This window comes from Rhinoderma darwinii, chromosome 5, assembly GCF_050947455.1.
Source record: "Rhinoderma darwinii isolate aRhiDar2 chromosome 5, aRhiDar2.hap1, whole genome shotgun sequence".
In the NCBI taxonomy this organism is placed as follows: Eukaryota; Metazoa; Chordata; class Amphibia; order Anura; family Rhinodermatidae; genus Rhinoderma; species Rhinoderma darwinii.
Genome location: NC_134691.1, coordinates 326397251 through 326422929, shown reverse-complemented (window position 1 = coordinate 326422929; position 25679 = coordinate 326397251). Strand labels below are relative to the sequence as shown.

The following is a 25679-nucleotide window of genomic DNA, read 5'->3' as shown; positions in this document are numbered from 1 at the left end:
CACTGGACTGAATTTGTGGAATCATTTGGGTCATCTGAGCGACTAAGTATTCTTTTATTTTTGTATGTTTGTAAAAGAGTTTTTTGGGACAAACTCTTAAGGCTATGTTCACACGGAGTATTTTGCAGGCAGAATTTCTGCCTCAATATTCAGTTTGGAAGTTTGAGGCAGATTTTCCTCTCCCTGCACGCCGATTTTCGCTGCGTTCTTCCATTGGGCGCTGCGGGCATAAAACACAGCGAAATACGCTTTCTCCGCCTCCCATTGAAGTCAATGGGAGGTCAGAGGTGGAAACGCCCGAAGATAGGGCATGTCGCTTCTTTCTCCCATGAGCAGGTTTTACCGCTCGCGGGAGAAAACCGCCCCCGCCTCCCATTGAAATCGACGGGAGGCATTTTCGGGCCGTTCTTGACTAATTTTTTGGCACGGTTTCCGCGTCAAAAAACTAGTCAAAAAACTCAGTGTGAACTTAGCCTAACTTAGCCGGCCCCAACCTTTTTTCTGCCATTAAGGGCATGGCCACACGTGGCGGATTTCCTCCGCAACTGTCCGCATCAATGCTGCACCTAATCCGGGTTGCGGATTACGGCTGCGGATCTGCCCAAAATGTGCAGAAAATTGATGCGGACTAGCTGCTGTGGACTGCGGGAAAAGTGCTTCCCTTCTCCCTATCAGTGCAGGATAGAGAAGGGACAGCACTTTCCCTAGTGAAAGTAAACGAATTTCATACTTACCGGCCGTTGTCTTGGTGACGCGTCCCTCTTTCGGCATCCAGCCCGACCTCCCTGGATGACGCGCCAGTCCATGTGACCGCTGCAGCCTGTGATTGGCTGCAGCCGTCACTTAGACTGAAACGTCATCCTGGGAGGCCGGACTGGAGACAGAAGCAGGGAGTTCTCGGTAAGTATGAACTTATATTTTTTTACAGGTTGCTGTATATTGGGATCGGTAGTCACTGTCCCGGGTGCAGAAACAGTTACTGCCGCTTAACTCTTTCAGCACCCTGGACAGTGACTATTTACAGACGTCTCCTAGCAACGCTCCCGTCATTACGGGAGCCCCATTGACTTCCTCAGTCTGGCTGTAGACCTAGAAATACATAGGTCCAGCCAGAATGAAGAAATGTCAAGTTAATAAAGCAAGACGCATCCGCAGCACACATAACATGTGCATGACAGCTGCGGACTTCATTGCGGAAATTAGAATCTCCATTGAAGTCAATGGAGAAATTCCGCCATGAGTCCGCCACTGCTCCGCAACAGACAGAGCATGCTGCGGACACCAAATTCCGCTCCGCAGCCTATGCTCCGCAGCGGAATTTTACGCATCGTCTAAACGAACACTGATAAATTAAAGTGGAAGTCAATGGACAGACGGCTCCGCTGCGGATTAACGCTGCGTAGTGTCCGCAGCGGAATTTAAGTGAAATTCCGCCACGTGTGAACCCAGCCTAAGTGTGCCTGACACAATTATACACATATATAATTGTTGACAACTTTTATATTTGTATATATACTCTGCAAAAGAGCATTAGTTTGCCATCGTTAAATGGGCACTGTCATTTCAACAAACTTTGCATAAATGAATAGTACAGGCGATTATAAGACACTTTGTTATATATCTTATTAGAGAAAAATGCTTCTTTATGCTCTTATCTGGCTGTTTTCCAGCTTCCCCTCCCTCGGATTAAACTGACTTTCACTCTGAAAATTCAGCTCTATCCGTCTCAAGTCAGACTGCAGCTTACATGTATCAGATTACACATGACTATGAAAGTCGATGGAGAGTGGAGGGGGGAAGAGTGAGAAGGAACTGCAAGAGATAAGAGCAGAACGACAGTTATAGAAACTTTCTATCACAATTAAATCACTTTATTCACATCAGTACAGGTCAGTGCTTTTCTATATATGTCCTACATGATCCTGGGGCTGTTTCTAGGTGATAGAGAAGGTTATGGAGCAGATTCTCCTCTTCTTACTGTGTGTAGTGTATGGCTTCCAGCCTCCACCCCCACCCCCCCCCCCCCAGCTCAGGGAGAAATATAAACTACAGATCTAGCATGCAAAGGGGAAAACTGCTAAAAAAATTGCAAAGTCAAAGTCATATAATGGTCAGAAACAATGCTACTCCTCATGTACGAACATATTGTAGCTTCTCCTGAAAAGTCAAATGAAACCACAGGTATGCTTTAAGTATGCTTTTTTCAACTGTATGTTATAGGTTGGTGACGCCGCTATCCCATACCGAGGCGTCCAGTAAAAAAAAATGTATACCGTGCGATATATGTTGTTTAACATGGAATTGTATAGGAGACATATGCCTATGTGTGCCTACATAGTGGGAAATGTCTGAGCTTTCCATCAGAGGTATACTTGCGGAAATCCTAGCGACATATACCCTCCAGAGCGGCTATGAATTACAGAGTGACACACTATAACAATATACGCCAAAAAAAAAAACGTTGTTCCGTCATTTATTTTCCAAACAGTTGTGTATAATTATGTACGAGCCAGTTGTTGTGGGTAATGCTGAGCTGCTTGGTGGATAAGTCTGATTTGTGAAGGAACCCCTTAGTGTACGTATCATGGAACGCTGATGAATTAATGATTTCTTTTGCCTTAAGCTACTGGATTGCGCTGCTATAATAACGATTTCACTTCCAGCTCTTGATCATTTATAATTGAGGTGCAAATCTTTACACAGTTACTATGGTCTAGTACAAGTAAGGTCAGGTTGATTCCTCACATCAATTGCTGCATTTGGGTAATTATTTGCCGTTGTATTCATCTATAGTATATTTATGTAGCGGTAGACCATAATATCTTGCCAGATGTTATTTTTGGGATTGTTGTACTGATATTTGTCAAAAAAATACAATAACAAATAATTCACTTCTCTCCCCTACCTACACAATTTCTTTGTAAGCTAAGACCCTCCAGTGAGGTCTTCCGATTACTATTAGGCTACCAGGCTTTCATCAGCAGTTACTGATTATACATTACAGACCATTTGTTAACGCTACCTTAAAACTATTTTGGACTATTTTAGAAGTAGTCAGACCATCTGGATAACTGGTCAATGGACATTAGTCTGTGGTCCAAATTTTCCTGCCCCTAAGTTTTTGGTACAGAAAAGTGGGACAACATAAATGTATAACTAGCCAACCTACTACTTGAGTTTCATTGAAATTGTTCATAGCTTCTTGAAAAAACAGGTTATACTCTTTAAAAGAATTGAAGCAGTTTCATCAGCCAACCTGCCAGATCCTAAACAGTTAATACTGCCCCTATATGGCTGATAATATAACAACTATGATACTTTCCCCTATATATAAAATATAACTACAATAGTAATGCCTTCTACATACAAGTATATGACTATTGTAATACTACCCCCTATGTACAAGAATAAAACTACTTTCATACTGCCCCCTATTTACAAGAATATAATTACTATAATACTGCCCCTATATACAAGAATATAACTACTATAATACTGCCCCTATATACAAGAATATAACTACTATAATACTGCCCCTATATACAAGACTATAACTACTATAATAGTGCTCCTATATACAAGAATATAACTACTATAATACTGCCCCTATATACAAGACTATAACTACTATAATAGTGCTCCTATATACAAGAATATAACTACTAAAATACTACCCCCTATGTACAAGAATAGAACTACTATAATACTGCTCATATATACAAGAATATAACTACTATAATACTACCTCATGTACAAGAATATACCTACTATAATACTGCCCCTATAGACAAGAATATAACTACTATAATACTGCCCCCTGTGTACAAGAATAAAACCACTTCCATACTGCCCCTATGTACAAGATTATAATTACTATAATACTGCCCCTATGTACAAGAATAAAACTACTTTCATACTGCCCCCTAAGTACAAGACTATAACTACTATAATACTACTCCTATATACACAGGAATATAACTACTATAATACTGCCCAATATATACAAGAATATAACTAACTACTATAATACTACCTCATGTACAAGTAAATAACTACTATAATACTGCTCCTATATACAAGAACATAACTACTAAAATACCGCCCCCTATATACAAGAATATAACTACTATAATACTGCCCCTATATACAAGAATATAACTACTATAATACTGCTCCTATATACAAGATTATAACTAGTATAATACTGCTCCTATATACAAGAATATAACTACTAAAATACTACCCCCTATGTACAAGAATATAACTACTATAATACTGCTCATATATACAAGAATATAACTACTATAATACTACCTCATGTACAAGAATATACCTACTATAATACTGCCCCTATAGACAAGAATATAACTACTATAATACTGCCCCCTAAATACAAGAATATAACTACTATAATACTGCCCCTATAGACAAGAATATAACTACTATAATACTGCTCCTATATACAAGAATATAACTACTATAATACTGCCCCCTATATACAAGAATATAACTGCTATAATACTGCCCCCTATATACAAGAATATAACTACTATAATACTGCCACCTATGTACAAGAATATAACTACTATAATACTACCCCCTATATACAAGAATATAACTACTATAATACTGCCTCCTATATACATGAATATAACTACTATATTACTGCCTCCTATATACATGAATATAACTACTATAATACTGACCCCTATATACAAGAATATAACTGCTATAATACTGCTCCTATATACAAGAATATAACTACTATAATGCTGCTCCTATATACAAGAATATAACTACAATAATACTGCCCCTATATACAAGAATATAACTACTATAATACTGACCCCTATATACAAGAATATAACTGCTATAATACTGCTCCTATATACAAGAATATAACTACTATAAGGCTGCTCCTATATACAAGAATATAACTACTAAAATACTACCCCCTATGTACAAGAATATAACTACTATAATACTGCTCATATATACAAGAATATAACTACTATAATACTACCTCATGTACAAGAATATACCTACTATAATACTGCCCCTATAGACAAGAATATAACTACTATAATACTGCCCTTATATACAAGAATATAACTACTATAATACTGCCCCTATATACAAGAATATAACTACTATAATACTGACCCCTATATACAACAATATAACTACTATAATACTGCCCTTATATACAAGAATATAACTACTATAATACTGCCCCTATATACAAGAATATAACTACTATAATACTGACCCCTATATACAAGAATATAACTACTATAATACTGCCACCTATGTACAAGAATAGAACTACTATAATACTGCCCCTATATACAAGAATATAACTACTATAATACTGACCCTTATATACAAGAATATAACTACTATAATACTGCTCCTATATAGAGGAATATAACTACTATAATACTGCTCCTATATACAAGAATATAACTACTATAATACTGCCTCCTATATACAAGAATATAACTACTATAATACTGCCTCCTATATACAAGAATATAACTACTATAATACTGCCCCTATATACAAGAATATAACTACTATAATACTGCTCCCTATATACAAGAATAGAATTACTATAATACTGCCTCCTATATACATGAATATAACTACTATAATACTGCTCCCTATATACAAGAATATAATTACTATAATACTGCTCCCTATATACAAGAATATAACTACTATAATACTGACCCTTATATACAAGAATATAACTACTATAATACTGCCCCCTATAGACAAGAATATTTCACTTTAATCTATCCGGAGTTGCTCTTTAAACTATCTACATTTCTTCTATAATGTATGATTGTGCTGACATTTATACATTCCTTATTATTCGCCTTTTGCGCTTGATTGTGAAATCTTAAGCTCTACATTTCCAAGCAGACAAAGATCACGCTTGGTATTTTCCTGCTTAACAATATTCGGTGTATTCTAAGCAGCTACAAAGAGCTAGTAAATGTCATTGTCTCATATATTACACTGAAGAAATTTTACAAGGAAGAATTACAAAGTTTAATACCTGTAACCTTGTTTTAATAGCTTCACAAATATATTATTGTTAATTGATGATGGAGCCATAAACACCTTCTTAGACAGACATAAGAAGACTGGGATCATCTTTCGGGGACTGGAAGCTCTCAGACTGCCATTAATTCCTGGCCCTTTTGGTAAATAAGTGTGGGATAGGATGAGTTCACAGGATTAATTGATGCCCCGGGAGAGCTCATGAAACAGCATCAAACCGTAATCAGCTATTTGAATTGTTGTTTCAGGAAGTCTTATGTCTCTAAGGCACGGCAAGAAGTGCTCATTACTGTCTGTAATGTATTCCCAACAAGTATTTGTAATAGAATTAGCCATACATTGTGCAGTTTATTCATTTCAGGTGAGCAATGGATGGAACCAGCTTTCTTGTAATAAAATAATTTATTCCCCTTCATAGACGGAGGTGTAAACTTGGCGACCAGTTCAAAGCCACAGGAAAAAGAGGGGCTATGAGTCTTAAACTTTCAAGGATTTTCGAAAGAGTGGGTTTCCAAGTGCGTTGGTGTCTACGATAAAGATGACAAAATTCCTGACTTTCTCCTCAATCCCAGATTATACTCACCTTACTATAACACAGATTTGACATGGGGTGGTTTAGGGGTTAGTGCGGTTATTCCTGTGACAATCCCTGGTGGTCTGGAGTTACAGGGGTTGTCCACACACAGACAACTGATGACCTATCCACAGGATAGGTCATCAGTATGTGATTGGTGGGTGTCCGACGCTCGGACCCCGCACCGATTGATTTCCTCAGGGCGCCGGTTGTTTTGCAGGGTATGTAGTATAGAGAGCCGGAATCAGATGGCTCCAACTACTGCATAGCAGCCGTGCTGCAGAAAGACTCTGGTCCTATTCACTTGAATATACTATTCCGTGTCCGGAACCATCTGCTTCCGGCATGGACATCAGGTGCCCGGAGGCAGCCGGAGCAGCTGATTAGTGCAGGGTCCGAGTGTCGGACCCCCACCGATCATATACTGATGACCTATTCTGTGGATAGGTCATCAGCTGTCCGTACGTGGACAACCCCTTTAATGTCTAATATCTGTGGTGGTCTAAGATGAAGAAGTTAATATTCATATCCATTATCCATGGTGGTCTCGAATGGTTATGGATTAATATCTGATATACCTGGAGGTTTATAGGATAATACCTGATATTATATAATTATCTATAGTAGTTTATTATCCTACCTTTTAAGATTGTGAAGGGGTTAACGGTAATGGTCTATGGTAAGAAAATACCTGTCATTTCAGTTTCTCTAATCTGAATGGGTCCAGAATTCTTATAAAGGTTGGGCTCTGATTTTCTGATACAGAGCCCAAAATCCCTTGCTTTCCTTCACACAACTATCTCAAGTTACCAAATTCTGCCAGTCTGTAGCCACCACTAGGGGGAGCTGACTTTACAAAGATTTAAACATTGAACTTAATAATAAATTAGTATGCAGTTACAATTAACAGAATTTTATAATTTAACTCAATGTTTCTCCTGAATTACTCATGGGGGGTTGGTTCCGGGTACTTGGAAACCCCCCCTAAATTTGCCCATAACATACTGTACCTAGGCCAATCCTAGAAGGTCAGTCCTAATAAATCAGAAGCCTTCCAAAAAAAGGAACCTTTTCTTTCTAAAAATTTTTGTATAAAAGAATATTTTCTGGAATACTGGATGACTAGAAAAAATAAGGGTTCCCCTAAAAAAATTAAAAAGTAAAAATTAAAAAATGCAATTGCTTTTGTCACATGAACAAGAAACCTCATGGAAGGTTATTGCAGAGACTTTGCCATTGTAGGGCTTTATTTCTACAGTACTTGTATCTATAAATGAAATAATCAAAGAAAATAGAAATGATGAAGAAATTATAATAATATATAAAAAAGCACTTACAAAATATTAATAAATATTTTAAAAAATCCAGATTTATTCTGCTAAGTAAAACAGGAGGAGAATAAATTAATAAGTGGGGAATTACATACACTCCGCTTGCCGCCATATATAAAAACATTTACAATTATAAACTCTTGTCCATACGGAGCAGTGTTAAGTGTACCTCCATACGCCTCCGATTTCATAAGGAGGCATATGGAGTTATTTTTTTCTGTCTGATTTAATATGAAACAGATTCCGTAAAAGCCTTGCTCCTAGCGGAGAATATCTCCGTACGTATGGCACCCGAAGGAGACTGTATGGTAGCACACGGAACCTCTGTACTAGGGTGCAATGTTGGACTGGCTTTCTGCAAACAGATTTGTGTGGTTGTTACTTTTAAACATATACAAAGGCTCAATGGACTGGAAAAATGTGCAGAGTGGTTGTCACTTTCATTTCCCCACTACTTCTGTACCCAGCAGGTGGCGACAGTGAGCACAGGAAAAAGCTCCTCCAAGTAAAAAAAATTTGTATAGTAGTTGTCACTTCCCTTCCCCACATCACATATTATATTATTAAAATTTAAATGTCGTAAAATATAAAAAGTTTGTAAATTTACCTGTAAAAGTTATAGTTTTTTGTTTTTTAATGAAGTATACATTTTTGTTATGTCAATTTAGCAAACCCAGAGAGCACAGACATTCGTATTTTGCAACATTCTTTCAACTTTGCAACTGTGGTGCAGCTTTGTCATGTTTTCAAAAAAATCCCCATTTCATTGCATGTTGCAAAATGATTTCCTTTCAGGCAAGGATGTCAGGATTATTTCCACCTCAATGCATAGAAACATCTATATAGTTCCCGCCCTCACAGACAGCAATGGGAAATACCTGCACACATAATGACGCATCCCTGCTTATCAGTGTCGCAGTAACAAACTTGTCCACGTAACCCTAACCTCATCGGTTTTTAGGGCCAGTGGCCGGTGTCCGGACTGCAACTCCACTGTATCTGTAACATGAAGCTCAATGTACTGTATATAAGGGCACTGTGAAGTTTTTATTTTTCCCTGGAGGTTCAGTTCTCTCCCCTTTACTAGAATTTGGCATGTGTACTGCTTTTGTATGACAAGTTTTCAGAGATTTGACACTGTCTGTAATTAATTAAACTTGCAATGATGTACTGCTACTACTCTGAATTATAGCTGCATTCCTAATAAATTAAGTCATTATTCCTAATTATCATCATTTACGTTTCCCAGCGCATTGTAAATTGATTGCAAAGATTATATTGCATGGTTTCCCTATAATGAAGGGGCAGTGGATAAGTTTAATGCTACAAGAATAGCATCTAAATGTGAACTAATTTATTTTCAGCATTTACTAATGTCCCTTGAGATTGTGGCTCTGCTTCTTAAGTTCTAACTCCACTGCAGTATCAGCATAATTAGCAATACATACCTTAATAGATTGGGCGATTGTCTTTCCACACAAATCCGTTATTGAATTCTGTCGGTTGATTTTGTTCAAGTTGCATAGCAACCACTTATCTTTCTGTCTTCGTGACCACCAGTTCAGTCCATGTAGTTATATATACTGAAGTAGTCAGAGAAAGTTCTATCTTCTATATGAGATATGTGAGCACCCCCTGCCAGTAGAGTCATACATAGACTTTCCTTCACTTGGGGCAAAGATTTAGGTCGCTGCTCTAGCCATGCCCTTGTAGCTACGCCAGTGGCGGATTAAGTAGACCATGGGCCCTGGGCTGTTACCCAAACTTGGGCCCCCCTTCCGCACCGCCGCCCTGCCGCGCCGTAACTATTTTTAACACTACCTTTTTGGGCAAGCATTAACAAATGGGTGTTACGATTCCCCTTGTCACAGTGCTGGGTCCCTACATACTGACAGTATAACATTGTGCAGGGACACATTCTCCTGACAAGGGGAATTGTCTATCAGTCCTGGACTGCAGAAAGACTTTTTGTGAAATACAAGGATTTCCTATAATAAACATGTCAGGAGAGGTGACAGATTCTCTATAAATCTAGTGACTCACAGGTGACGACTTCTCAGATTCTAGTCGTTTTTTTCCTCTTTTCTTCTCCATCCGGTCCAGAGCTTATGACGACTTCTCCAGGCCATGACCCATTTCTGCAGAATTTGCCACTCAGATGTCTTCGGCTCCTCACTTTTCCAACATTTCCACACCTATAAACGAAAATATAGTTATCATGGTGCCACATACTGTGCACCTAAATATAATAGCACCAAAGACTGCGCACCTGAATAAAATAATACCACACACTGTAAAACACCACATACACACAGCCCCCTGTATATAGTGCCACACACAGCCCCCTGTACATAGTGCCACACACAGCCCCTGTAGATATTACACACCCCCATACATAGCGCCACACACAGCCCCTGTAGATATTACACACCCCCATAGATAGCGCCACACACATCCCCCCGTAGAGAGCGTTACACACAGCCCCCTATAGATAGCGTCATACAACCCTCCCCTTTTGTAAATAGCGGCACAGAGCCCCTCTATAAAGAGCGCCACACACATACCACTGTGAATAGCGCCACACAGCCCCCTCCCTTGTATATAGTGTCACACAGCACTCCCTCTTAGTATATAGGGCCACACAGCGCTCCCCTTTGCATAAAGGGCCACTTAGTGCTCCCCCTTGTATATAGGGCCACATAGTGCTCCCCCCTTGTATATAGGGCCACTTAGCGATCCCCCTTGTATATAGGGCCACATAGCGCTCCCCCCTTGTATATATTGCACACAGCGCTCCCCCTTTGTATATAGTGCCACACAGCGCTCCCCTCCCCCTTGTATATAGTGTAACAGAGAACTCCCCCCTTGTATATAGTGTCACAGAGCACTCCCCCCCTTTGTATATAGTGTCACACAGCGCTGCCCTCCCCCCTTGTATATAGGCCCACACAGCGCTACCTTCCCCCTTGTATATAGGGCCACCCAGCACTCCCCCCTTGTATATAGTGTCACAGAGAACTCCCCCCCCTTGTATATAGTGTCATGGAACACTCCCCCCCTCCTTGAATATATGCATGTGAAGCCTCCCGACTAGATGCATGCGCAGACCGGAGTCTTCCCAGCGCCTGATAGGCTGCAAGCCTAATGTGGCCTGCAGCCTATAATATTCGTTTGTATCTGAGGACTCGGGGCTAGCGACACCACCGGGCATGAGGGGGCCTGTGCTGTCTTGTGCGGTTCGAGCGGCCATGGGCCCCCTGGGAGCCTTGGGCCCCAGGCGGCCGCCCGAACCACCCTAATGATAATCCGCCACTGAGCTACGCCCCCAAAGATTTGTGACAACCCCTGCAGAGTTTATAAAGGTGTCTGTATAGGTTGTCACTTAGCTTTCCCAGAAAAAAAAGATATGCTAGGAAACTGTTGGAAAGAAATGTTATTAGTTCATATTAAAGAATATGGACTCACTGTGATCTCACTATAGGGGTCGCAGATGCACCCAGGCCCCAACCTAGGGGGCCTACAGGCTTCCCGCACATCACTAAAGGTTAAACCTTTGTTTAGGCTTCTGACTAATGAAATAATTTATGGCTAGCACATCAGTTAAGGGAAGGAGGGAAGGTTGAGGGTTTATGGTTTTCTATCAGTCCCTGTGGACCTGCGGGTGTGTAAGTTGGGGTTTTGAGGCACAAACTGAACATTTGTTCCACTGTACATGAGCCTTTCTCTTCGACTCTGTGGTCCCGTTTGGAACTTTTCTTTAGAAGGGTCCAAGGATAATATCTCACTGCTGGGACCCACAGCCATTAGCTGTAAAGTGGGGGGGGGGGGACCCAGCAGCAAGTCTTCAATTCCCCTGCAGCGCATCCGCAGGGGAAATGAAGAATGACATAGTTGCCATCACATTCAATGTGCTTTCTGTGTAAGGCAGGGACATGCTGGGTCCTCCAGAATGAGAGATGCTTTTGTAGTTGCTTTCCAATGTGGCTAATAGATCACGATCTGGAATAGGGGACTCTCCCCTAATAGCTCTCATAGGCTATTTGAAAATGACTTTTCTAAACCCGACAACTTATTGATCAAGGTTTATCTAAAAATCTTCTCTTGTAGTGTTGTGTGAGCAGGATATTTATTAGTAAACCAGCGTCTCTTGCCTCACATACTTTACATGCGTGAATTATATATGTCCTAAAATGTTTTCTTGGTTTTTAATGCCATGTTTCACAAAATGTTCTATTATGTAACACACGGCTCTAGGGCTCTGAAATCCATGATGCTATGTGAAGCACTTTAGAAGCCAAGTCTATGCTACTCATGTGAAGACTTAAAGTGCAGCCTCCAAGTTGTGGGAAAAAAGTTGTTGTTTTTTTTATTTTCCTTGAAAATAGATACTAAAAAAGTAGGTAACATTGTCATCCATACAGATATTTTATTGATATCTGTCTTTATTAAAGTGGTAAACAGTTAACTTACCATGTGGTTAGACTGTAATTCAATAGACCAGTGATCTTGAATCTGTACCGCTCCAGTTGTTGCTAAACTACATCTCCCAGCATGTCCTGACAGCCTGTATTATAGTCCAGAGCTGCATACACAATTCTGCAGACTTCAGAGCTGAAATCTCCTAAAATTGTTTGCTGTCTTAGTGTCTGCACAGAGCTTGCCCTAGTTTTTAGCATTCATGGGAGTTTCGTTTTTACACCAGGCAATTGTAGTAAAAACAGTAAAATGGAGCTACTAGGATCATGTAACATACCAGGGCCATCAATTATTTCACTTTGATTCCCCAAACGCAAGTTTCCAAGGTTCTCTATACAATATTCTGTAGGACCTTAATGCTACAGGCAGTAATGACTTCTGATGTGTGTTACTGGGCTGTATAGTAGAAGTTACCAAAACCACACCCCCTACCCTGACATCACTCAGTGTTCTGCAGATATTGGCTGAAGCTGCATCTCACAGACTTCTTGCTTTGTCTGCCCTCCTGCATGCACTCTGCACATAATACTGGTAATACTGGGTGTCTGCTCCATTTTAGCTGTATTTTCTTGCATTAATACCTACAGAAAGGGAGCAGAGACCCTTCAGTATTACCAGTATTATGTGCAGAGTGCATGTAGGGGGTGGGAAGAGCTGGAAGTCTGTGAGGTGCAGCTTCAGCCAATAGCTGCAGAGCAGCAAGTGATGTCAGATAACGGGGAGTCTTTTTGAATACTTCTGATGTACAGCCAAGTAACATGCAGTAGTTATTTCCTGTAGTGTTGAGGACATACCGTGTAATGAGCACCGTGGAAATTTACACTTGAGGGACCAGAGGAAAATAATTAATGTATGATATGTTACATGACTCCAGTACATCTTTTTTGCTAAATATAAAAATGTGTCCGAAGTTTCAATTTGAACGTTATTCCTGTCCAAATCCACTTATTTCTTATGTTATTAAAGTAACATGTTTCAGTCTTGCAATCAATGGCCCAGAATTAATAATGTTTTCATAGATAATCCCAATAGTTCCAGGATTTTCCTGTGTATTAAACCCGGGGGGTTAAAAGGCTTCCAACTCTCAGTATTATTCCTCATTCTGATAACATTTCAGTTCCAGATTAATAATTCATCAGTATATGGTATTGATACTATGAAACTTGTTTGTTTCAGACGCACATAGATCAATAGATGTATGTCTAGAAACCTGACCGGCTATTCACCTCCAACCACACTTCGAAATCTGCTACCTGATACATTTCGAGTCTGTCCTCAGTCAGCTTAAAATACTGCTTAGCTTGGCAAAGAATCAATTAATGGTTAAATGTTCTGTCCATGTTGCTTACAAGCTGCAAAAGTTTAAAGAAATGTTGAAACTTTGTTTCTAATTCAAAAATACCCATTTTCTACAGAGAAAAAGTATGTGATCCCATCCAGAGGTCTCCTATTAATGAGTATCTGTAACAATGGTTTCCTCTTTAAAAAATATAAGTATTAGACAATGTGAAACTAAGTTCATCCACAGCAGGAGGAGGCAGATACTTTTTTATTTCTATCTATCATCTATCTATCTATCTATCTATCTATCTATCTATCTATCTATCTATCTATCTATCTATCTATCTATCTATCTATCTATCTATCTATCTATCTATCTATCTATCTATCTATCTATCTCATATCTATCTATCTATCTATCTATCTATCTATCTATCTATCTATCTATCTATCTATCTATCTATCTATCTATCTATCTATCTATCTATCTATCTATCTATCTATCTATCTATCTATTCCAAACTGTTGTGTGAATCGGAAATAAATAAAAACATAAAACTTTTCCTGAGCAGTTAGCTCTATGTTATAATGGTTTGTGTAGCTAATAACTATGTGAGTATTTCAGACTACAACCTCCACTGTCGTTCACATACAATCAGTGCATAAATGCCATAATTATAAATTATTATAATGTAACGTATACACGTCCTTTACTGCGCATTGAGCGATATCTCCTTTAAAGAGGCTCTGTCACCAGATTTTGCAACCCCTATCTGCTATTGCAGCAGATCGGCGCTGCAATGTAGATTACAGTAACGTTTTTATTTTTTAAAAACGAGCATTTTTGGCCAAGTTATGACCATTTTTGTAGTTATGCAAATGAGGCTTGCAAAAGTCCAAGTGGGTGTGTTTAAAAGTAAAAGTCCAACTGGGCGTGTATTATGTGCGTACATCGGGGCGTTTTTAATACTTTTACTAGCTGGGCGTTCTGACGAGAAGTATCATCCACTTCTCTTCAGAAAGCCCAGCTTCTGGCAGTGCAGATCTGTGACGTCACTCACAGGTCCTGCATCGTGTCAGACGAGCGGGGACACATCGGCACCAGAGGCTACAGATGATTCTGCAGCAGCATCAGCAGGTAAGTAGCTACATCGACTTACCTGCTAACGCCGATGCTGCTGCAGAATCAACTGAAGCCTCTGGTGCCGATGTGTCCTCGCTCGTCTGACACGATGCAGGACCTGTGAGTGACGTCACAGATCTGCACTGCCAGAAGCTGGGCGTTGTGAAGAGAAGTGGATGATACTTCTCGTCAGAACGCCCAGCTAGTAAAAGTAGTAAACACGCCCCGATGTACGCACATAATACACGCCCACTTGGACTTTTACTTTTAAACACGCCCAGTTGTACTTTTGCAAGCCTCATTTGCATAACTACAAAAATGGTCATAACTTGGCCAAAAATGCTCGTTTTTTAAAAATAAAAACGTTACTGTAATCTACATTGCAGCGCCTATCTGCAGCAATAGCAGATAGGGGTTGCAAAATCTGGTGACAGAGCCTCTTTAATTAGTTGATCTACATCTTCATATCCACAATTTAATAGTTATACTTTCAAATATATCATAATGGAAATAGTGAAATGGAAAAGACAGAATTAATGTGAGGAGATCCCGCAGAACGCCACCAGCCGTAGATTTAACAGCTCATTTCACTTGTAGTGGGAGTCTCATGCAAACAGTTTTTAAAAGAAGCTTTATGGGAGTGAAGTCATTATTATATTATAGCCACAATTCCACACATTGAATAGATTCCAGGGTATTTCAATTATGTGAAATAATGTCTATGAAGAAACTTTTCATATGTATATAAAATTATTTAATAAAGTTTGTTTTGCATTTTCTTTGTAATAAGATACAAAAGGGATCCGGAGACGTTTCATTATAAATAAAATCAATTTAATATTTTGTATTTAATTTTAAATTAAATAGTTTTAGCTTAGGTTAATAGTTTACAACTTTCATTACGGGTTTTCTTTTCAGCAGCCTCTTATCACCACTAGGATCTTGTGCAGCTCCTATCCGTTTCGGTAAGATACATACTGAGCTGTATACAGAAAGCCCCCTAGTGGTGGCAATCGGCAGCTAAAACTTTTACATTTATGTGTTTGGGGGAGCAGAAAAACAGGGCTCTGTACTAGAGAGACAGCAGCATAGCCTTATCTAGTACTAGTAAAAGCTGCAAAAGCTCAACATAATTAACCTTTTATATTGGTGGTGGAATGCTTTAAAATGTTTCAAAGTCTTATGTCTTACTGATGGCAGTGTAAGTATACAATGTAAGGGAAGGGCCAGATAGAGCAGGCTGGTGGAGGCTCCTTAGGGGTGGAGGCCCCTGGCTATTGCCTATTTTGCCTCCCCTATGATCTGACCCTGATGAAATATATTAGTTAAAGCAAGCATTGTCACCTAGAAGCATTGCTCCTAGACGAGAATACAGGGTCTCACCATGCATTGACACATGAAGTGTCTATCTCTCCATATTATGGACCCATTGTTTTTCCATACAGGTTGAGTTAATACTTATGATTGTTAGAAGTGATTGTAGCTGCACACAGAAAGCTTCCAACTTTTCGAAAAACCTCAGCCAAGGCTTTCCTTATCTCATAGAGAAGAACAATGTTGGTGCACATTCTGTACTAGAAAGGTTTTTAAGGTTTTGCCCGGTGTTAAATAAAATGTACCTGTGTGACAGTGGAATTAAAGGGGTAGAATCAGAGTAGAAAAAGTGTCTGCTTGAAAAAAAAAAACAAAAAAACTGTGCCACTCCTCTCAATTCCTGGTATTTCAGCTCAGTCTCATTCAAGTGAATGGAGCTAAACTGCAATACCAGACACAGCCAATGGACTAGAGTGGCGCTGTTTCTGGAAAAATAAAAGCAAACACTTTATGTCATTCTTTTATGACCCCTTAAAGGGCAGACATGGCCCCCTATTGGAGGTTTGATGAAGAAGAGCTTATAAGTTATAGCAATTATTTATCACTTACAATCATTATTTCTTTGTAAACATCATAGGGCGATAAATACAAAATAGAAACAATGTGCTGCCTCTCAAAATTAATGTGTTGTATAATTATGCATAATTATTATGTACCCAGTTTCTGTAAAACTCATTGTTTGACATCGACCATTACGGCAGAATTTACACCACATCAGTTTCCTAATGGCGACAATAAGGAGAAAATCAGATTGTGTGTTAATGTATTAATCAAATAATTTATTTCTCGATAATTTCTGACTTGGGCACGTCTAAAAGGTGAAAAGCCCTGTGGGAAAAAAACATTGTTAATATGTTTCTATTTGCAGCATATGTTCAATATGCTTAAAGAGCTATCTTCAGTTTCAGATTAACATATGCAGCTCTCCTACTGTGTGTGTATAAACTTCTACAGTACATCTTTCCTACCGAGAGACACAAAGTAAAAATAGTCTGTAAGTCATGTGTGTGGGTTTCATACAGATAAAGTATATATAGATTAAAGCTATAGAGCAGCATAAGTCAACACTTACTTCTGATTAAACTTTATTAAAAGGGTCCTCAGCTTTGGACAATACCTTTTTATGAGTAGGGTCCCCAACAATAAGATGATCACAGGGTGTCCCTTTTGGGACCTGCATTGGTCAGCTGTAATCTGTGGGGGAACCAGGGATCAAGTGTTTCATTTCCCTGCAGCACTTCCGCAGGACAAATGAAGCATTACACAATGCCCATTGAAATCAATGTAATGAATTCCATGCTGGGTTCCCCAGAGCGATAAATGCTCCAAGTAGTTGTTATCTGCTCTTGCTAATTGATGAGAGTTCTGAACAGGATCCCCCACTTTATTAGGGGCCTTATAAACCACCCAACCTCCTTTATTCAACACAGTACATAAAAACACTAGGATCAAACTAATTATAACATAAGACTGGGACTGTTCTAGAAATGATGGTAGAGTTGTGTGACACATTTCTAAGTTAAAGTAACACTAAATATTGAAAACATATTGCAATCAAAACTGGGAGAAGCTAATTCTTCTATGTGTCCCAGTAGATCAGCCTCCCCACCTACCCTATCACAAGCCTCACCTAGGACCTTCACTAGGCTGTGAGGCAACTGGCTGCAGCAGGAGCCTCCCCCATTGCTTTGTCTGCTATAAGAGACAAAGAAAACTAAGCCCCGCTCCACAGTGAAGTCTTGCTCCTCAGCCATCTGCCAGACAAAAAATGGACGAGATAAGGAGAAAATTTACAGCCGTGTTCTTGCTAATATGGAAATAAGTATAACTGTAGAATCAGACTACACAGAGTATATTTGTAGTCAGGTTTTAATCAAGACTTTTTTTAATTTTCCATTGATGTCACCTATTAGGGGTTGTTTTATGTGGAACCAGTGGTATTTTTAATAACATCATTTTGGGGAACATATATTGTAGAGGAATAAACAAAACAGCAATTCGCCTTGGTTTTTGGGTTTCGTTTTTATGGTGTTCACCGTGTGGTATAAAGGACATGTTAACTTTTAACAGTTACAGCAATACCAAATTGATAGAGACTTTTATGTTTCACTACTTTTGCACAATACAAATCAATTATTTGTTTTTGTGTCGCTGCATTTTGAGAGCCATAACTTGATTTTTCCATCATCGAAGCTTCATGACTGCTTGTTTTTTGCAGGACAAACTTTAGTTTAGTTTTCATTGGTACCATTTTGGCTAGGTAGGGCTTTTGATTAACTTTTCTGCCTATTATTGTGAGGGTGATGATAAAAAATAAATATTGCACTGTTGTTTATTTCGTTTTTTGTTTTTTTTTCATCCAGTGGAATAAATAATATGTTTTATAGAACAGGTTGTTATGGTTGCGACAATACAAATTATGAGTCCTGTTTTCAATGTTTTTATGTTTTAACATTATGAAGCATTTTATAACTGGAAAAAAGTGTTTTTATTTTTATTTCATTTATTTTTTTTTTAGTTTTACCAGAGAAAATTAACATGTGATTGCTTGATCGCCTTGATAATATACTGGTCTATTTATACCTTGGCATACACAGGCAGATTACAGACCTGGGGGGGGGGGGGCCTTCTTTAGGCCCTCGGCTACCATGGAAACCCATCAGCACCCCTGATCGTGTCACGGGGGCGTTGATGGGGGTGACAGAGGGAGCCTCCTCCCTCTGTCTAATCTACTTAGATGCCGCTATTTGACCATGGCATCTAAGGGGTTAAAAAAGCTGGGATCTTAGTTATCTTTGATCAAGGGCATTGCACTTAAGTGTCCACTATAATATAGAGTTGACACCCGATGCGGATGGTGCGGCCACAGCTCCTGAGCTCACACCATCCATGCGCTGTACATTTATGGTGCTTTGAGCTAAGTACATAGTGCCAGTCCTGTAAATTTTTACGGCGGATGGCACCATAGGGTTAAACGTTTCTTATGTAACTACTAGAGAAAGATGAATCCCAAGAAGAAAAAAAAGCATTCAAAAAAATCAAACCTCTAATTGCTAAGAAACACTAAAGTGTCTTTCTAGTTTGAGCCGCTCTCAAGTTTATTCTCTTCACCTTGGCCTGTTTATGTAATTGCTGCTGAACCTGTAATCTCCATCTCCACGTCCTCATATATATTTCATATACCATATTCCCAAGGCAGGCCCCTTCAGGTTTCCTATCCTATCAGTTGACCACAGTCTGTCCACAGACTACTTTCATACTTTCATGGACAATCGATGCCCATCACCCACAGTTGTCAGAAATAAGATGGAAGAAGGAAAACAAGATCTGTGATTTAACCAAGCGTAAACAGTCAGCATGGGGGAGCTTCTTATTTTATATCTCAATTTAGATGATGACTTTCAATATTATGTATTGGTCATGAAAGAACTATACGTGCAGATGTAGCAGAGCTGATTATGTCAATTCTTGTTTGTGGATCAGTGAATAGTCACAACCCCTCTTTCCATGCGCACGGGGCTTTTACGTGAGCACACTGAGTCTATACAATCCATACAACTTCTTGTGCCACTGTATAGTGCCTCAGTGATGAATTCTATAGTATCTTGGTAGCAAGGCCTACAAAATATGGCATTCCATGAACCATGCCACCACTTTTTTTCTCATGGATTCATAGGGCATCCATGAAAAAAGATCTGCGTGCCTTCATATAAATCAGAGACATGGACATACAATATGGGCCCATTGAATTTTTTTGGGCACTGCATTATGGATCCAGACCATTATACTGAATTATGGATTCGTAATATGGCCATATGCATGAGTATAAAAGAAACACTCTTTTATGATAAGGGCAGGGTCTAAAGGGGCGGAGCATGACAAAGCTATTCAAAGAAAACCAAAGAGAGAATCCTTGTGTCATGCTCCGCCCACTCAGGCTCTGCACTATGCATAACTAGGAAAACCATCTCTCTAGTGCCACCTATTGGAGGCAGCTCCCTGAAAGTTATTGTCTCACCTATAGAAGCATTTCAAAACTTGACTAGGGATTTTAGCCAAGCCAGAGCCTCTCCAAAAGGAAGAAATACCCATCTGTACACAGATGCTCCGACCCAGCCAGTACCCTGCTCTGTACTGACAAGGAGCAAAAACCCTGAAAAAACTGTCTACAGATAGATTTATTTTTTTTTCCTTTTGGAAGAGGCTATGGCTTGGTTTGGTTAAAATCCCTAGTCATGTTTTAAAGCTCTATGGGCGAGTCCATGCCGCAATTGCGGGAAAGAATAGGACATTTTCTATATTTTGCAGATCATTTCTACGGCCCGGACACACATCCGTAAATAGATGGAAAGGTGTCCGTGGCCAATAGAAATGAATGGGTCCGCAATTTAATTTCATCTCATAACTTGCTGCAGCGTGGTATCGCAAAACAAAAGCCATCGAAAAGTGATTGAAAAAGTCAAGATTTAATGCATTAAAAGTCAAGATAAAGACGGCTACGTCTGTAATTACGGATTCCTTAGAAAATGGGGCCTTAGATTTGAAAAATATACAGTATTGGAAGTCAGGGTGTGAATTTATTTTTTATTTTATGTTCTTTATTATACTCTAGAGGGGTTTGAAACCACTGAATGACATTTGGCATCATGTATAAGAAGAGTTCATTCTATATTGAATTTGGAAATAAAAAATATTCAAAAATGTTGTGGCCATTGTGACGTACTCAGATATATTACAGTATATGATGAATATGGCATAAATATATCACATACAACATACATATATCTCCTATAACCCCTTGTGATGGCTACAGTATATCTGTACAATAATGACTTTGCTCCATTTACAAATATGTCACATAGTGTATCATTTTGATCATAACTTTTAGAAAAATATCATTTTAGATGGAATTTTAGAAAAAAAGTATTTGACTTAAATATAGTGCCCTTCTCTGTGCCATTTAGAATCTATATTTAGAACAGTATTGACACCCCATAGGTGGGCACAAACAACAGAGGGCCCTTGTGCAAGAACATTTTAAGGGCCCCATGTTTTTCAAATCCTAATTTATTTATAGTATAGAGCACTATTATTTTGCCTCCAGGCAAGCAAAGCCCATGTGCAGCTGCACAGGTTGCAAGTATGGTTTGTCTGTATGTGTAATTCCCATTACCTATGACTCGCATATTTACCATTTTATATTTGAAATGTAAAAAAAAACAAAAAATTTCAAAAATGTATTTCCCAGCTATAACATATACTATTACTTTAAGATTATTTTCCTTTCATTTGAAAGATTCTTTATTGTATATCGAAATATTGTGAAGCCAGCGGCCACCGTGTCACATTTCCGAAAAAATATCAACATATTTTCTTTTTGTTTTCTTACAGGGCTATGCGGAAAAGGGAAAAAGCATAGCAAATGCTCTAGAGGATTTGAAGGCTAATTTCTATTGTGAATTATGTGACAAGCAATACCACAAGCACCAGGAGTTTGACAACCATATTAATTCTTATGACCACGCTCACAAACAGGTAAGCCTGGAAATTCATGCTCACCGATGACCCATTAATATCTCTATCCAAAAACGACACTGAGATTTCCTGCCGGGGAAGGGTCAAAACAGCGCAGCCGGAATAATTTTTTATTTATTATTTTAATGAATCATCTCACGGAATACTTAAGTAGCATCAGACGATTCTCTTCAACTTGCTCTCGCTAAATTCAAAAATAGAGACTTTTTTTGCTTTAGGAAATATGCCGTGGGCTTCCTACACGATTCTGAGTAATAGGTGAGAATAATGAGATTGTCTCCCTTAGATAAACTGTTAAATTGAAAACATCAATCATGGCAAGAGCATTTTTCATTTTTTTATTTTTATTAATAAATTGCTTCTAATTTGTTCTGTAATTGTAGTAAAACAGGAGATGCAGCAGAAATAAACCCTGCTGGGTTGTTAGATATATATTTTTTTACAATTACTATCAATGTATTCATTATAATTAAAGTAAAGTATTATCTTGGACAGATAAAAAAGATAGTAAAAAGTAACAAAGCAAACTGCAGTACCATTCATGGCCACTATGTTACATTTATTTTTTATTTAACCCCTTACAGAAAATTACCTTTTTAGGTAATTTATGCAGCCCTTTCTGAGAGCAGCATGCGATAGAGGGATTGGCAGCTTCCCTGAATCCCGTGGAAAAGCTGTCAATCAGCCTGTGTGGGAGGGGAAATCGCGTGTGTACAGAGAAAGCTGTCAATCAGCCTGTGTAGGGGGGGGGGGGGGGGGTAGCAGAACTCTCACTGTCTCTCCCAGGAGTCCTGTCTGGATTTTCTCTGCTTTTTGCTCAGAAATCTTGCTCCAAAACACATAAGCCAACATATCACAGAGCTCCATCTCTATCCCTCTATCATATGCTGCTCTCAGATAGGGCTGCATAAATCCCCTGAAAAGCCTATTTTGACTTTAGGGACCCTAGGAATTGTTTCGTTTGTATTTTTCCAGCGACGTATGACCAATCGCTTGAATGAAGCAGCTGACGTGCTCGCGTGAGCGCTCAGCTGCTTCGTGTCTGTTTGGCTTTTTCCAGGAAAGCTGATGTATACTCCGATACATTCATTTCTGGAAAAACCCAAACAGACACGAAGCGGCTGAGCGCTCACATGCGTGCTTCAGTTGCTTCGTTTTAGCTATTGGTGGGGGTCTCAGTGCAAATATTTGCGTTTTTTTTTTATTTGCAGCTTTCCGCCGCAAAAGTTGCAACACATAAGAACTTTGTTGCGGATTTTACCACCCCATTGACTTCAATAGAGAAAACCTGCAACAGAAAGGCAGCGATTCCACAGCAAATTTACATGTTTTGGCGTCAAAAACTGCACCGCAGGTCAATTTATAAACGTTTTGTTCAAATCACATCCACTCCGCTGCTACTGTATTAGGGCAGATACAGACGGACGTTGCGTTTTTGCGCGCGCAAACAACGCGGCGTTTTGCGCGCGCAAAAAACATTTGACAGCTGCGTGTGTCATCCGTGTATGATGCGCGGCTGCGTGATTTTCGCGCAGCCGCCATCATAGAGATGAGGCTAGTCGACGCCCGTCACTGTCCAAGGTGCTGAAAGAGCTAACTCTTTCAGCACCCTCGACAGTGAATGCCGAACACAATATCGAAAAACCTGTTGAAAAAACAGAAAAAGTTCTTACTTACCGAGAACTTCCCGGCCGTTGCCTTGGTGACGCGTCCTTGGTGACGCGTCCTTGGTGACGCGCCTCTCGACATCGGGCCCCACCTCCCTGGATGACGCGCCAGTCCATGTGACCGCTGCAGCCTGTGCTTGGCCTGTGATTGGCTGGAGCTGTCACTTAGACTGAATTGTCATTCCGGGAGGTCAGACTGGAGGAAGAAGCTGGGAGTTATCGGTAAGTCAGGACTTCGTTTTTTTTTCTACAGGTTCATGTATATTGGGATCGGAAGTCACTGTCCATGGTGCTGAAACAGTTTAACTCTTTCAGCACCATGGACAGTGACTATCTCCTGACGTCGCGTACCGATAATTTTTTTGCCGGGTTCGGCCAAAACGAGTTCGGCCAAACCCGGTGAAGTTCGGTTCGATTGTCCGGGTTCGCTCATCGCAAAGACACTCCGTTTGGATGTTCGGAAACAGAAAAGCACGGCGGTTTCCGTGCGGTTCGCACGGAAGTGCTTCCGTTCAACCTGCGTGGTTTTCACGCACCCATTGACTTCAATGGGTGCGCGATGCGCGAAATACGCAGAGTTATTGAACCTGTCGCGCTTTTTGCGCAGCAGACAAATGCTGCGCAAAAAGCACGGACTGTCTGTACTGCCCCATAGACTTGTATTGGTCCATGCGTGCCACGTGAAAACCACGCGGCCCGCACGGACCGAATACACGCTCGTGTGAATCCCCCCTTACGCTGGTGATTTTCAGCAATGACATCTTTTGCGGGAAATCCGCAATGTTTACGCTTCATGTGTTCCTACTCACACGAGCGAGCGCGCAAAAAACGCGGCGTTTTGCACGCGCAAAAGGTACTTAACAGCTCCGTGTGTCATGATCATATGATGCCTGGCTGTGTGCTTTTCGCGCAGCCGCCATCATTATGACACTCTGTTTGTATGTTTGTAGCACGTGGTGCTTTTCTGTTTTCATTCATAGTTTTTACTGCTGTTGCGTGAATCACGCGCGTCACACGGAAGTGCTTCCGTGTGGTGCGTGTGATTTTCACGCACCCATTGACTTCAATGGGTGTGTGATGTGCGAACAATGCACAAATATAGGACATGTCGTGAGTTTTACGCAGCGGACTCACGCTGCGCAAAAATCACTGACTGTCTGCACGGCCCCATAGACTAACATAGATCCGTGCGAGGCGCGTGAAAATCACGCGCGTTGCACGTACCTACTAAACGTTTGTCTGAATAAGCCCTAAGGGTATGTTCACACGCTTACCAAAAAACGTGAAAATACGGAGCTGTTTTCAGGGGAAAACAGCTCCTTATTTTCAGCCGTTTTTTTTAGCAACTCGCGATTTTCGTGGTGTTTCTACGGACGTTTTTGGAGCTGCTTTTCTATAGAGTCAATGAAAAATGGCTCCAAAAATGAATGCTTTCTCATGGGCGGTTTTTTATGAAAAAAAAATGTCCCGTCAGAACAGAACGCTGTATTTCTCATTGAAATCAATGGGCAGATGTTTGGAGGTGTTCTGCTTCCGATTATTCAGCCGGAAAAATGGCCGAAAATAGGCCGTGTGAACATACCCTAAGAGCTTGCATTCCTATGTGGGCACAGTCTCTCCTGGACATCCATTGGGCCAGTCTACCCATGAGTCAAGTCCTGAGCTACTGAGTGCTATTGGATTACAAGCCTCAGCTCTATACCAGGACGTAATGTTCCACATCAGCCAGAAAACCAGGAATCTAATAGAAGGAATGAGGTGTTATTTATCCATGGAATCCTCTGTGTATAATTACTAGTTTAATTGTAATTATCATAAACTACATATCATTTTTGTAATTTAGGATTTTTGCACAGTAAATATATTTAACATATAATTTGATTTCTGCTAAAGGTTGCCGTGCATTGTTCTATCAGACTGTAATTGAAAAATAAGCTAAATATCTCTGTTTGTATTGACCCTTGTGCAGTGTTTGATGTGGACCTGCCTTCCGCTGAGTTAATTATAGGATATAATATAACATTCTGGGTATTGAAAAATAAATACAACTGCTTTACTGACCGCGAAGGGATTTTACAGATCACTGCACTACATTGCTCATTGTCCTTTTACACTTCTCTTCCAGTCCCTGTGAGTTACAAAGTCTGAGTGTATAATATGTCCACATATTATAACAGAGCTTTTACTAGAGCGTTTATGCTTCGTTCACATCTGCGTCGTGACTCCATTCATGGGTTCCGTCGGAGCTT

The 25679-nt window shown here is 39.8% G+C and overlaps 1 protein-coding gene across 1 annotated transcript in view; it reads left to right on the top strand.

Annotated features, from left to right (window-relative positions):
* Positions 1-25679, top strand: part of ZNF804B (zinc finger protein 804B) — a 355194-nt gene that overhangs the window by 308235 nt on the left and 21280 nt on the right. Inside the window, exon 2 of the mRNA XM_075827663.1 lies at positions 21620-21763. Coding sequence (XP_075683778.1) covers positions 21620-21763 — 144 coding nt within the window. The remainder of the gene's footprint in view (positions 1-21619; positions 21764-25679) is intronic.